Source organism: Poecilia reticulata, chromosome 9 (assembly GCF_904066995.2).
Source record: "Poecilia reticulata chromosome 9, P_reticulata-male-v2, whole genome shotgun sequence".
In the NCBI taxonomy this organism is placed as follows: domain Eukaryota; kingdom Metazoa; phylum Chordata; class Actinopteri; order Cyprinodontiformes; family Poeciliidae; genus Poecilia; species Poecilia reticulata.
The window spans coordinates 27,588,951-27,603,072 of NC_088838.1; the positions used below are offsets into that span (position 1 = coordinate 27,588,951).

Below are 14,122 nucleotides of genomic sequence, written 5' to 3' on the forward strand. Positions count from 1 at the left end.
TTCTGGTAAAATTGTGTCTTTATTCTGCTATTTTCACCTAGTTAAACCGAGCCAAGGCCTAATACTGACGATTGAAACAAAAGCCACTTTTTAAAAATGTTTTCTGGCATTTGTAATTTCACTTTTATAAAAGAAATAAAGAAAAACATCAATTGGTATGGAAAAAAACTGAGATTTTATTTTTATTCATCATAGCCAGGAGTATCCTGCAAATATAAGCCAACAAGACTAACAAAAGAGTCCCATATGACGCTGCCACCACCATCCTGCCTCTGATACGCTCAGACATGTTGCCATGTTTCCAATCCTCAAATCGTACCGTTTGAATTAATCATTAGCATAATGTTGATGTTTTTGGTGGCAGTTTCCTTCCTTTGTGTAGAAATTATCAGAAAGTAAAGAGATGTGCTTGTCTGCTCTCTTACAGACTACTGGTGTTCCCATCCGCGCCTGTAAGAGAGCTCAGCTCAACATCATCCTGAAGAGAGTCCCGGGCTTCCCGTAAGTCTCGCTGTTGAACTCTGACCTACTTTCCTGTTGCAACACTCTGTCAACATCCAGGCAGCATGTTGAGCCAGATGTTCCTCCTAATCTCCGTCTCTCTGTGTTTTCAGTAAAACAAAGTTAATCAACGAGACAGTTTTCCCCATCATGTTTGTCAACGAGGTGAGACTCTCGGAAACGAACCACCGACGTTTTGGTAACGTCGCTTGAACCACAAATCAACCTTCTCTCTCTCTCTCTCTCTCTCCAAATGTAGACGGCAACCATCGATGACGACTCTGCGTCTCAGATGAGGACGCTGCTCCTCATCCTCACTCTCGTCTCAAACTTCCCGCTGCTCATCGTGGGGTTGGGAATCATCCTGCTGCTGGTGCTTGTTGTGTTGTTCTGCAGGAACCGTCAGAAGAAGGTAAGAAACAGAACCTTTGCTCTGCATTTCACTGCTATTTGGCTTTCTGCTTGCATTAACTCAGTGCGAAACTACCACGGCATATTAGGGCCTTTGTAGATCAAAAAATGTTTGGTTTTTTTTTATCATAAATGTTGTGATCGAGTTCAGAAATTTTCTAGCAAAATTTAGGAAATTTCTGAGTTTGAAGAGTTAAAAATTCACTATAAATAACTCAGAATTTTTTAGATTAACCTCAGAAATTTTCTGGAAAATAAACTAGAAATTTCTGAGTGAAAAAAAAAAAATCTAAAATTTTAAACTTTTGGAGGTTTTTTATTTTTAATTAAATTTAATCTCCAAATTTATTTGGAGAATTTGGACATTTGAAAATCAGGCATTTAGAGTTTTGTCTAGTAAAGTTGAAACTTTTCAAACTGAGAAATTTACTTTTGAGTTTATTTTCAAAATTTCTGAGTTTTTGGGCAGAAGTTTACTCCTTTTTTTTTAATCTACAATGGCCCTAATTCAGCCTCCACCTGATAAGTACATGTAACTTTGTATTTTTGCATATTTCTGCACAAACTGCGCTCAGCAGCTGCAAGTTCTGCACACGTTCACTAACACACCGCATTATTTGTAGGCAGTAAAGCCAGCTTGAGCAGTTTTCAGTATTCTGGACCTAACGGAGGTCACTGCAAAAACACAAAATTTTACCAAGTATTTTTGGTTCAAATGTGAACTTAGCCTTCATCAGACCAGGTGCGAATATCTTTGTCAGGTTTCAGTTAATTGAGGTCTGACACAAGCAAAAGACCAAAATAGATCATCGGTAAAAGTCTGATGATCTTTTTCATCAGACTTGCACAGTAACATCAGATGGAAGTCATTTCTTTTCTGGATCAGTCCTGAATGTGCTCACACTCTTCCAGGAGTAAACCGTCACACAATGCAAAACCACAAAATCTTATACATTTTTTTGCCTAATTTCTAGTGCAAATACCTTACCACATCTGAAGTAAGACAAAATTGACTCACACGTAACTTTTCAGCAAGATATAGGAGCTTGTTTAATATAAATATTTTCTTGATATTAATGAAAAAAGTATGAGTTATTTAACTTATTACAAGACGTTTTTACCAGTTTTAAAGGCCTGCCTGCTCGAGTCTTTAGCAATAGGGTTTTGCTGACATTACATCGTAACAATTTTTAATAAATAAATGTAACTTCGTATTTTTTAAATACTTATTAAGTTGATAAAAGTATTCTTAATTAAGGACTAGCTCATGTCCTGTGGGAGATTTTGTTGTATTGTCTCATTTTCCAGTTCAGACATTTTCCCCATATTATAAGTTAAAGTAAATAAGTATTTTAAGCAATTATTGACTTAAAACAAGCTCATATATGTTGCTGAAAAGTTATTCATAAGCTAGCTTTGTCTTTTTTTTTATCTGTTCTAAGATATTTCCACTAGAAACCAAAGTGCTTGGTAAAATTTTGTTTTTGTAGTGCTTCATGGTGCTTTTTACGGTTTTCTAGCAGTGAATGCACTTTTTGACAAATTAAGGAAGAAAAACATCTCAGTTCCCTTTGAGTCTGCACAGCTGTAGGTTAACAACCCAGAGTAACCTCAGGATTGATGCCCCCCTCTTATCTCCAGCAGTGACTGATACGTGGTTTTGAACTGTAGCCTCAACAGAGTCTGAGATCACTTTAATTCAGATAAGAAAAGAAGAATTTGGAAGTGCTGCTGTCTCTCTGATGTGCTTCTCTGATGTTTGGGTATCCTAGGTGCTTTAGGTCATCCACAGAGCTTCCTGCTCTCAGAAAATGGACCCAGTGTGATAAAAAACAAAGGACCATTAAAATGTTATCGGGCAGAATATGGAAAAAGTATTTAAAATACATTTTACACAGTGAAACCAATACACTGCAAAAACAAAATCTTATCAAGTATTTTTGGTCTGGTTTCAAGTGCAAATATCTTGGTACACCTGAAATAAGACAAAACTAACTTACAAGTAAATTTTTGACAATTTATACAAGCTTGTTTTAAGTAAAACAATCCTTAATATTAATTTAAAAAAATACTTGTTCTACTGGCAGATTAATTCACTCGTAATACAGCAAAAATGTCTTGTTATAAGTGAAATAAGCTGACAGTGGAACTAGTACTTTTTCATCAATATTAAGGAATTAATATTGATATAATATCATGTAACTTGCTGAAAATGTACTTCTAAGTCTTATTTCAAGTGTACTAAGATATTAACTCTAACTAAAGACCACAAATACTTGGTAAGATTTTGTGTTTTTGCAGTGTACTGTCCACTGGATTTCAGCCTGCAGCAGCATCCATTGCTGTCCTGTTTTACCTGCAGTAACTTAGTTCATCATTGTGTCATCATAAAGTTTAAGGCAAAGGGCTGAGAAATAAAAGGGTGAATCACCACAAAAGTAAAACAATTCCTTCTTTTTTCTTTAGATTTATTTCACACTTTGATGTTTAGTGACGGGACTGGTTGGAAGGTTGTGCAAGTTGGTAAAGTCACAAGTCGCCACATGTCTCATCTTGTAATAAAATGTTTTTGAAAGGAAAATGAAGAAAACAGGGTTTAGATTTTCTCTTTTTTATGTTATAATTTGATGATCGGAGATTTGCTGTCATCTCACATTAAACTGTAACATTTATTATAGAACGAGCGTCTTAAAAATAGGCAAAGGCTGGTATTTACTTGGCTTGTTTGAGGAATGTCTGTCACGACGCACCACCTGATGAACACAAGGCCCGGCTTGAGCTGTAGTTTAAGATGAAGATTATTTATTTTCACAGGGAGTTTTTAAGTTTTCTCCAAGTATGACCTCGTAAAGCTGAAACAATGCTGACGGATTCATCCGCCTTTCCTAGCTTAGCTTCAACGCCAGAAACAACCAGGTTAAAGTTGAAACAAAAACTTTATTAGCCGAGTTTCTTTACCAGGATGGATTTGTTTTTTCTTATCTTGCTGCATGCGCTGCTATGCTAAGCAGCTCGGTTTATTCCCTAAGTCATGGATTTTTGGGGTATTTCCTCTTAAGAAATGCTTAATTGCAATGTTTTATTAACCATGTTCTGATTTAAGTTTTCTGTTTAACCCCCGTTATTTTTGTCCTTTCTGTTTTTAGAATGAAGTTAAACGAATAGATTTTACCGAGGCTTTTCATTCTTTCACTGTAAGTCTTCAGTTTCCCTTTGTTTTTATCCTCATTTTTTAACATTTGTGTGGCTTTTCTGGAAGGGATGCACTGATAAAAATTGTCTTTTGGATAAGCTCCGATCTGCTGATGCAGATTTTGCCCAAATCCTAAAAAAATATAAGATAGGGGAACTTTAAAGAATTCAGAGAAATTAATTACTCAGAAAATTTTCCAAGCTTTCCAAAGATGTGCATTTATTGATAAACTAATTATTTATGTCATAAATACAATAAATACATTAAAACAGCTTTAGCGTCATATATTAGCAATTAGCATGGCTAGCATTACTAAAACATTGAGGTTTTCAAAGACCTGCCAACGTTTCCAGACCCATCATATTTCACAACTGGCTGAGGTTGAACACTTTAACGGATAAAATAAAGCAACTTTGCTGTTTCTCTGCTAAGCCTTCTTGTTGTCTGCTGAAAGTCTTGCTCTCTCTCGTTTTCTCACAGCCTTAATAGACCAGTGACATGTCTCGATGTGTAAAAAATGTGGCTTCCTTTTAAATGGTTGTCATTACTCGCACTGAAAGCGGCTAACTGTCAGTCTTTTCCCTCAGTGACTGCGAACACACCTGGTAGTGCTCGGGCATGGCGCCTTCACTGACTGGAAGAATATTGGATTTTTTATAGTTCACCAATCAGAGCCAAGCTAACATATAAAGGAGACCCATTACACAAAATTCACTTTTCGCATGTTTTTATACTTCCATTCGGGTCTCTACTGCTTCTAAAAACAGTCAAAGCGCTTAAAAAAAACACACACATTTTCAAGAACCTTCTGAATGTAATGTCACAAATCAGCAGGCACTGCCTGTTTTAGTTCTCTCCCTGGTTTATCACATCTGCATCAGATAATGACTCAAGGGCCTAAGAAGAACGTTGACATGCTGAAAAGATTGTTATTACCACTAGGGAGAGAACTAAAATGTGCAGGATGCTGGCCCTCGAGGACCGACTTTGGGCACCCCTGGTGTAGATGATAGACCTATCCTAACCTATTCATGGCAGCATAGTCGGTCACCTTTAAACCAATTGATTCCAGTTGTCGGTCATTCTTTCGGTGCATCTCTAATTGCAGATTTTCATTTCTGATTGTTTTCATTTATCAAAACATTTGTTTGTTTCTCACCTTCATTGTAATTTTTCCTTTTTTATTTGATTTGTTTTTGAACTCTACTGTAAAACATTTCAAGTCAAAGCATTTAATTCCATCGTGATGTTGATGTTTAAAATAGGGCTGGACATTATGCCAACAATATCTATTATTTTGCACTGACGTTTCTCTTCCTGCTCAGACGGCGAAAGACGACACCGCATACACGCAAGTCAGCGACAAGCTGGACGACTCGTCAGAAAAACCGGCCAACCAGCCAATGAAGAACGGCTCCTACATCGCCATGTCGCCGGTGGAGGCCCAGAAGTGTTGATTGAGGTTTCCTCTCCCCAAGCGTGGAGATCTGGAGGGCTGTGGGTTATTTCATTAGCATGGGTGGGGGAGGACACAGTGCGACACAAACCCCGGAGATCGTTTAGCCTACAAAGACATTGATCCTCTTCCTGAGCACTCTTCTGGCCGTCTATCCTCCTGCCTGCAGGACTGCAACACAACCAACCCCTCCTCCGCCGTGCATAAACACCTCCATCCTGGCAGACCCTGAACACAGAGGGACTTTTCAAACTGGGAATGGTTGGGTTCAACCAGGAATATAATACAAAAATGCTTTTTCCATAATTCTACTAAGGGAAAATTAAAAACTTAGCGTAGTCGTCCCTCTTGCACACGGATGCATGATCCTCTGGGCAGACGCTGCTGGTGAAACTCAGTGTTTCGCTTTAACTGTAACAACAGCGAGTGTTGTTGCAGTCGTTTTCTGTCAGCACTGCAAGAGGAGAAAACTTTGAGCCTTCAGATTAAAAATCCCTTACAAACCTGGAAAACCTCCTGGAATCAGGCGAGTTAGCGGATTTGCAAGCAAACATAAACTTAATATATTTTGTAAGGAAAGCATAAAAAACCAACAACTGAGCCTTTTTTTCCCAAGATGAGTTAGTGCACCTGCAGGTTATTCACATTGCACTTCCAGTATGAGTCAGTGAATCTGTGTGTGCACCTTTATTTTTAAATGGACTACTGTCTTTTTCCTAATGGAGGCACAGTTTAGTATAAAACCTGAAATACTCGTGATTTTCACCCTCTTCTTTTCTCCCATGTTTTCTTTCCTTAAAACACTATTTAGAGTGAAAATCCCTGATTTGAGGCACTTCGCTTTAAAATTCATGAAAATATTCACAAATTATCAAAAAAAAAAAAAGAATAAAACACCAACTTGACTTACAAGGGAAACTTGAACCTGTTTCTGCCTTACCAGGGTTCAGCGTATTCAGATAAGCTGGGAACACTTCTACTGTACATATTTAAAGGGGAACTAACTGAGATACCTCTGACCAAATCCAGCTGGCAGTCGCAGGCCGAGACGTGCCGAGACACTAATTTCAGTCTGGTGTCGATGCTTCTCCTCGTCCTCACTGCTACGTATTAGAGATGAAAAGCACAATTTGGATTGCGGGAATCTTCTTTTTTCTTTTTCTTCTTTTGTTTTTGTATTTGCAGCTGATCTGTCAGAGACACTGTCAGGTGCCGTGCGTGTTCAGACCGGGACCCCGGCGTGCCGCTCGCCGCTGCGCACTCTCAGTTCGCCAAGGAGCTGCAGGCGTTCAGGCAAACTCAGCACACAGCACTTGAATCACTGTTTGTCTTACGTCTTCTCTGTGTGTCCGCCACATTTGTCAAGACTCCCTCCGGCGGTCTCGGGTAGGGAGTGGATATAAGGCCATAAAACCGTCAACCTGAAAAAAAAATGTCCTGTACTTTTCCTGGAGATGTTTTGTCGTCATTTGTCCTGATTGTTTCAATTCAAGTGGTCCATTTGTGTTTAGTACATTTCAAAGGTTTGTCTCTGTGTTACCTGCTTTCAGACACCAGTTGGAGTGTCTTCTTTTTGATATTTTTTTGTATTTGTTACTGCTGCTAAAATTGCCATGACCTATGGACTCGTATTTGTATTCACCACCTTGTGCTCTCATTGGGTTTCTGGAGGCTTTTTTTCTGTTGCCAACCTGAGCACAAAGCCCAAAGTTTGTTGCCATCTATTAAACTTAGCAATTAGTTATCACTGTTTCCAAATCTATCATACTGAAATCACTCATGTATTTAAACAAAGAGGATCTGAGCATATCATACGTTTCATCTTGGGAGCTATTATAGTCGGTTTAAATGTCTTTAAAGGGGTTGAGCCACGCTTGCATCGTCTATTATATTTCCAACTAAAATTCAGATTAGTTCTGATTGTTTTTTTTCCAAAAGGTGCACCAAAATCCTCCCAAAAAGACATTTTCTTAAGTTTATTTGTGCTGAGCGAACAGTTTTATAAGTATGTATTTAACCTCTGAGCCAAAAGCCATTGTTTTCAAGTTGGACCCGCTCGCTCCATGCATGCAGCCAATTACCACCTTGTGCAAACTCACAGTTCATAGTCTTTCACCTTGCTTAATATCCCTGAAAAACCTTAATCCAGGGAGCCGAGTCATCCTGTTCAAACACGCCGACCCGATCCGCACTCCACTTCGCTGACCCATGAGTCCGGCTTGACCAAAGATAACCCCAATCGATCTACTCTGGGCGCTGTGTTTGCTCTCTGCGATAACTGCTGTGCCACTAAACCGCCACCGCCTAACTTTGACAAGGAGGGGAAAAAAAAAGAAAAAAAAAAAGAATTGTGCCACCACTTATGTGAAGTATTTGCAACAGTGTTGTGTGATCGCACGTGTGAGTGTGTGCCTTTTTACACTAAGGCGAAGGATTAAACAAAAAAGAAAAAATAATGGGTATCGCTTTCTTTTTCTAAAAAAAAAAAAAAAAACTTGGTGCAGAATATAAGTAATCAGTGCTCTTTGAGAAGCAAAAATCTCAGTGTTATGTAAGACAAAGCAATACAGAGTTGTGAGGAAAAAATAAAACAAATTGTGAATGTTTTTTTTTTGTTTGTTTCTTTAAAGGGGCCAAGTAATATTTAAGTTTTTGAGTTTGTTAGTTGTAGTATTACTTTCCTTCTGTCTGTAGCATTATTTAGCCCTTTCTTTTGTCCACCTATTTCACTGTAGATCATTTCAATTCTTTATTTGTACTGAAAATGTAAAAGACAAAAGTGTAAAAGATGGACCAGTTAGTGATGCAGTGCTGTGTTTGAGTGGTTAACATTTCCGTCAAACTGGAGTGGTCCACTGGAAGGCTGATTATCTTGACCAAGTGTAACATTTAGATGAATGATGCCTCCTTTGCTGATTTAGTGCCATTCTTCTGTTACTCTGATTTACCTTTTGATTTGTAACGACCACCTCTTCCAGTTTTGATATTCTAACAGACATTTCCTTTGACTTATACTAACTTGTTTTGCTGCTGATGATGACAATCCCCCACCTTTTTGTCATTTTAGGTGCAAAATGATTTCAAAGTAATATTCATTTTTAGTTTTGATAATTTACACTGCACAAATGTTTATACAGTGCTTTTGTAAACATTTCTAGTGTATTTGCAAAAAAATAAAAGTTGCAAGTAAGTGCAAAGTTTAATGGTTTCTGTTGTCTCCTTTGGAATTCCTAAGGTACAATTTCAACTTGGCCAATCAGAAGAAGCTCTGAATGATGACGTCGATTTTCTGCGCTGTTTTAGAATTTGTAGTCTGCTTGTAGTTTTAGCAATAGCGGCGGAGGAAGTGAAAGAAGCCGTTCGTCTGAAGGGCGGACATGAATATGTAGACGCCTCATGGAGCGGGTCTGCCCGTTGCTGCGATACGTAACAGGGTCCGCCATAATGAATGTGGAATATGTGCCAGTAAGCTAATACAAGTAAAAGGACCGAACTTCAGAAATTGCCGTTCTACAAAGTATTTTAAATTATTTCCTGTCACTGACACATTTTCTCACACACTAATATATTTGGTAATCAAAGAAATGACTAAAGACAGAGTTTCTAACTTTTGATGTGATTATTTAATTGTTTTGGGGCATTTCTGAATAAAGAGCACAATGTATTTATTTGATAGAAATGATTCTGATCATTTTTATATCGACATTGATGAACAGACACACTTTTACAGTGTTTAAAGAAAATATTTACATAATTCCACAATTTAATGTACATTTAATGTTTCAAGACATAATTTTCTTGTATTTATTTTTTATACATTGAGAAATTACTTTTGATTTATAAATCAGTCATTGTCAAACATTAAATACATATTCTTACTTTTTTTCCAGAGAAAAAATATTCCACTATACATCAACTCTATTGACAGCAATGGGTGAAAATAATTCTAACAGTAAATAATTTTTATTTCATTACATAAGCTGTATTAATACACTAATACTTCAGATTGCGATATTTTAAAATACACAAAAAGTGAGAATAAAACGTTTATTATACTGGGAACACTGGCCACAGGCAGGGCTTCAGTCTGCTGGTCACACTGGGAGAACTCCAATGACTTCTCAGACGTCCTGGTTCACAGGCTAAAGCCAGGTTTTAGCCTGTGAACCAGGACGAGAATAAAAGAGAAATTATTCAAAAGTGAAATAGAAAATACATACATGTTTCCTTCACATCCAGAAAAATACATTTTCAGTATGTTGGGCTCTGACTCGTAGCATCTTTATAGCTAAATACCGACATGGTGAAGCTGAGCAACAGACTGAAGAACAGCAGCTCCAGCTCTGATCCTGACTGATCTTTCCTCACAAAATCCTCTGTTTTTTTAATTAACTTCTCCTCTAACAGCGGTTTTTCACCAGCGCTCTCTCATTAGAAAACAGTGTGAAACCGTTAGCTGCTACGCTTGCAGTCAGAAATTTGCTTCTAAACAACCGAGAAATATTTTCTAAGTAGCTACATTAGCTCGAAACAACCGCTGATTGTTAGGTCAAGTACCGTATGTTCCGCACTATAAGGCGCACCTAAAAACCTTCAATTTCCTCAAAAGCAGACAGTGCGCCTTATAATCCGGTGCGCCTTATATATGGACCAATATTGAGCCACAACATGTTTAGCAACTACGGTAAGCAGTCACCGACTTCATTTTTGCCTGTAGAAGAAGCGTGCGGTGCATGGTGGGATAGTTGTCAGAACGCTAGTTTGTTAATAAAGTTTGAATGACCCATCTATGTATTTACCTACCGAAGGTTTAGAATCAAGTCGTCTGCAGGTCCATAGACATAATATAAGAGTAGACCCCGCATTGGCTGCTCCGGCGCAGGAAATACGGCGGCCATCTTGGAGCGGTATACCCTCCTACTTTGCTCAATCAAAACAGCAGAAGATGCTTCAGCACTGAGGAATATTGTTGTTCTGATCGATGGATATTGAGGTGAACGCTCCACAAACAACATTTCACAAGTAAGATGGATATATTATTGTGTATATATTGTGATTAGAATATTACTTTACTGTATTTATGTCCACCGGCGAGATACCAGCTAATATTAGCTACAGTGCTTGGTGTAATATGGGTTCAGCCCCGCTATGAAGGCTAACTGAGATTCCATAAATCTAAAAAAAATTATTATTCTCAACATTGACTTAGATTATCTGACACAAGAGCCTATATTAGAAATGAAACAATATAACACGTGTTATAAAACGTATGTGTAATAACATTCACCAGCAAAGTTTACACAGGTGGTAAAGACTATTATTTATATGTAATTCTTTCACTAGTAAGATACATCCCAAATCTTCCATTTTTGTTTTGAAAGTTTCCTAAAGACACGATGTGAGGAAGAAGAGGGAGATATCTATAAAGAGAGACAGATTCACTGCAGCACGGATGAATCTCACATCGGATTTTGGACTCAATCTCAGCTGTTGAATCTCTCCAAAGCTAGAACTCGTCGGCTGAAACACACGCACACACACACACACACACACACACACACACACACACACACACACACACACACACACACACACACACACACACACACACAGCTCGAGTCCTCAGAAGATGAAACAGACCACCCACGGAGGATGAGAAGGGAATTTAAAATATATGTATATATATATACATACATACCTATAAACATGTATCCAATATATATTATTCAGTATTAATCATTATTTATTGGTGCCATTATTAATCATTATTTATTTGTGGTTGTATAGTTATATAAATATGTATTGATATTACTAAATAATTTATTAAATAAATTATGAACGGCTGTGTGCTTTTTAATATGCTCATCATACATCAATATCAGAATATTCCATTTCTGTTATAGCCACTAAGCATATTTAAATATGCTGAACTATGTATTAAAAACATACTTAAATAATACAATTGTTTATAAATGTAGCTTTGATAGATGTTTGAATATGGTTTCCAGTAACAAAAAAGCGTGTTATGATCGATTAAATGCGCTGATACGTCATTGTGCCTGCTAAACACATAAGCTGAGTGGAGTGGTGTACCGCTGCAAGATGGCCGCCCTAAATCTTGTCAGCGACAATAGGTGAGAGCGGTCCATGAGGCGTCTATCCTTATATTATGTCTATGTGCAGGTCATTTAGCACCACCCACGAACATGCTGTGCGCGAACTGAGAAGGGTGACCATCGTCCGGCCACGCCCCCACCCAGTCGTGGAAGGCTCTCCTCGCCGACTGGAGTCGGACTGTTTTGTTGATAGTCACTTTAGTGCAGCTCCATCTAGTGGATGCATAATGTAATCCAGCCTCTACTGTAGCGTCTATTCTATGCATCTTATAATGCGGTGCGCCTTATATATGATAAAAGTTTTAAAATAGGCCATTCATTGAAGGTGCGCCTTATACCCCGGTGCGCCTTATAGTGCGGAAAATACGGTAATTCTGATCTTTCATCTTTACCCGTGAAAGGTAATGCCAATGAATCCAGTTTGTTTTGTAAAACGCTTGAAACAAGGACTTAGTAATGTGAGTAATGTGAGTGAGCACAGGACTTAAGGAGCTCCGATCGCCCTGCTGCCACATAGAAGATGGCGGACGCTGTTACGTACGACTCAGCGCTCCATGAGGCGTCTACGTATATGATGTCTATGGTTCAGACCGTGTTGGCCGTGCTTCCAAATATTGAATTAACATTAACAGCCGACTATGTTCTGCTCGGCACTTTTCTGTTCGCAGTTCAGGACCGTTATTAATAGTGCAGGCAATTTCCAGTAATCATGCCGTTGAACTGGCGCATTACATATGTCACGGACAAACGTTAGCGATTGGGTCAAATTTAAAATTGGCTAACATAAAATAGCCTGTGAGGTAAAAGGGCAAAAAGCTCACTTTTCTGACATTTTTGTATATTTGTATATATAAATACGTGTAGGTACTCAGTTTCATGGTTTTAATATTGAGTTGAAGCACCTTTAGACAAGGTTTGTAGCCTCAAGTTTTTTGCGGTATGTACTACCATAAATGTTTTCCGTAAATCCTCTCAAACTCATTTAGGCTGGATGGCAACCATTATTGGTCTCCACAGATTTTAAATATAAATAGGACAACAGAAAAAGGTGAAGTGCTGTTAGTTAATGGTTGCTTTCCCACCAACTGCCAAGAGCAGCATAATGTAAAAGTTAAACAAATGTCAGGAAAAAATAACTTTTTGGCTAAACAAAATTAATTTGGAGAATAAAAAAACCAATTTCGACAAACTTCACATCTATAATATTAACAAAACCCTGTTACATACATACAATTTTTTTTTTTTTTATCTCTGCCCACCTATAATGTTTGCTGGCCTGGTTTGGTCACAGCTATGAACATTTTCAAGGGGCGGTGATGACTAAATCAGGTTAAAGAAATGCCTTGACTTAGCATGACTGCACACTGGTTTAAAAACCTTGTGTGGAGTTGTTTATCTCCATTTCACAACAAATGATAGAGAAAGACCTTTGCACAACTGCTCTGTGAATTCAGGGATACTCCCTTCAGAAATAAGACGTTGGGAAATAATTCAAAGCGTGACTCTTTGTTTTGCGTCACTGTTTTGACTGTAAAACCCACAGCTGAAAGGTTTTGGACTTTTGGGGAACAGATCAGATCACATGTTGCTGTGGTTGACGTAAAAACTATTCCAGAGATAAATGATCCACGAGGGCGTGATGAGTACACAGGAGCAGCCTTGTCTTTATTTTTCTTCCTGTTAGCCTCCAGGATGTTCTCTCAGTACCATCTCTCATGAGGACTCGCGTGTTTTGCTCTGAGCTTCAAGGTGATCAGCCCAGGGTCTGTAAACCTCAGCTTGTCCTTCAGTCATTCAAGACTTGTTTGAGCTTTCATTTTGGAAAACATGAGTTGTTTTTTTAATTTTTTAAAATTAAAACCATATATTTACTATCGAGGGGGAAATAAACATGTTTTTTCTTCACTGTCTGAAATCAAATCAGGCCAAATTTCTCTTGTTTTTGGTCAGTTAGAATTACTTAAATTATTTCTATTTGCTAAATATCACAGTATTGAGAAAAAGAATATTTCAGATATATTTGTTACTGTCTATCTAAGTTTACATACAGAATGATTACTGTCTCTTTAAACAATGAGGTAAAACCCAGAAGATGTCATGACTTTCGAGACTTCTGATAGGTTAACTGACACATTTGTGTTAGTTTTAGTCACATCTGAAACAAACTGCTTTCTTTTGTAGGTTTTTTGTTTTCCAAAAGAGCAGATAAGTTGACTCAAAAAGCTGTTCAAAAAGTAGATATTTTGATGAAGCAAAAATATAGTTTGGAAAGAACGTAATAGCTTATAGAAAATGAGGTGAAATAATGAGATCAAAGGGAGACATTTGTATAGGAATCCAAAAACAAGAATTAGATCAATGGTTCCCAAACTACGGCCCGCGGGCCGGATCCGGCCTGCCTCCACATTTGGTCCGGCCCCCTGAACAATACCAGAGAGCATTTAG

General features: G+C 38.0%; 1 protein-coding gene across 1 annotated transcript; it reads left to right on the forward strand.

Moving 5' to 3' along the window:
* Positions 1-427: 427 nt before the first annotated feature.
* Positions 428-8,764, forward strand: LOC145552839 (lysosome membrane protein 2-like; the record flags this gene model as incomplete). The annotated part of the gene is given in 5 exon segments (XM_081610822.1): positions 428-501; positions 615-666; positions 761-913; positions 4,059-4,106; positions 5,431-8,764. Coding segments are annotated over 5 exon segments (459 nt in total), but the record flags the coding sequence as incomplete, so codon positions are not given.
* Positions 8,765-14,122: the final 5,358 nt, after the last annotated feature.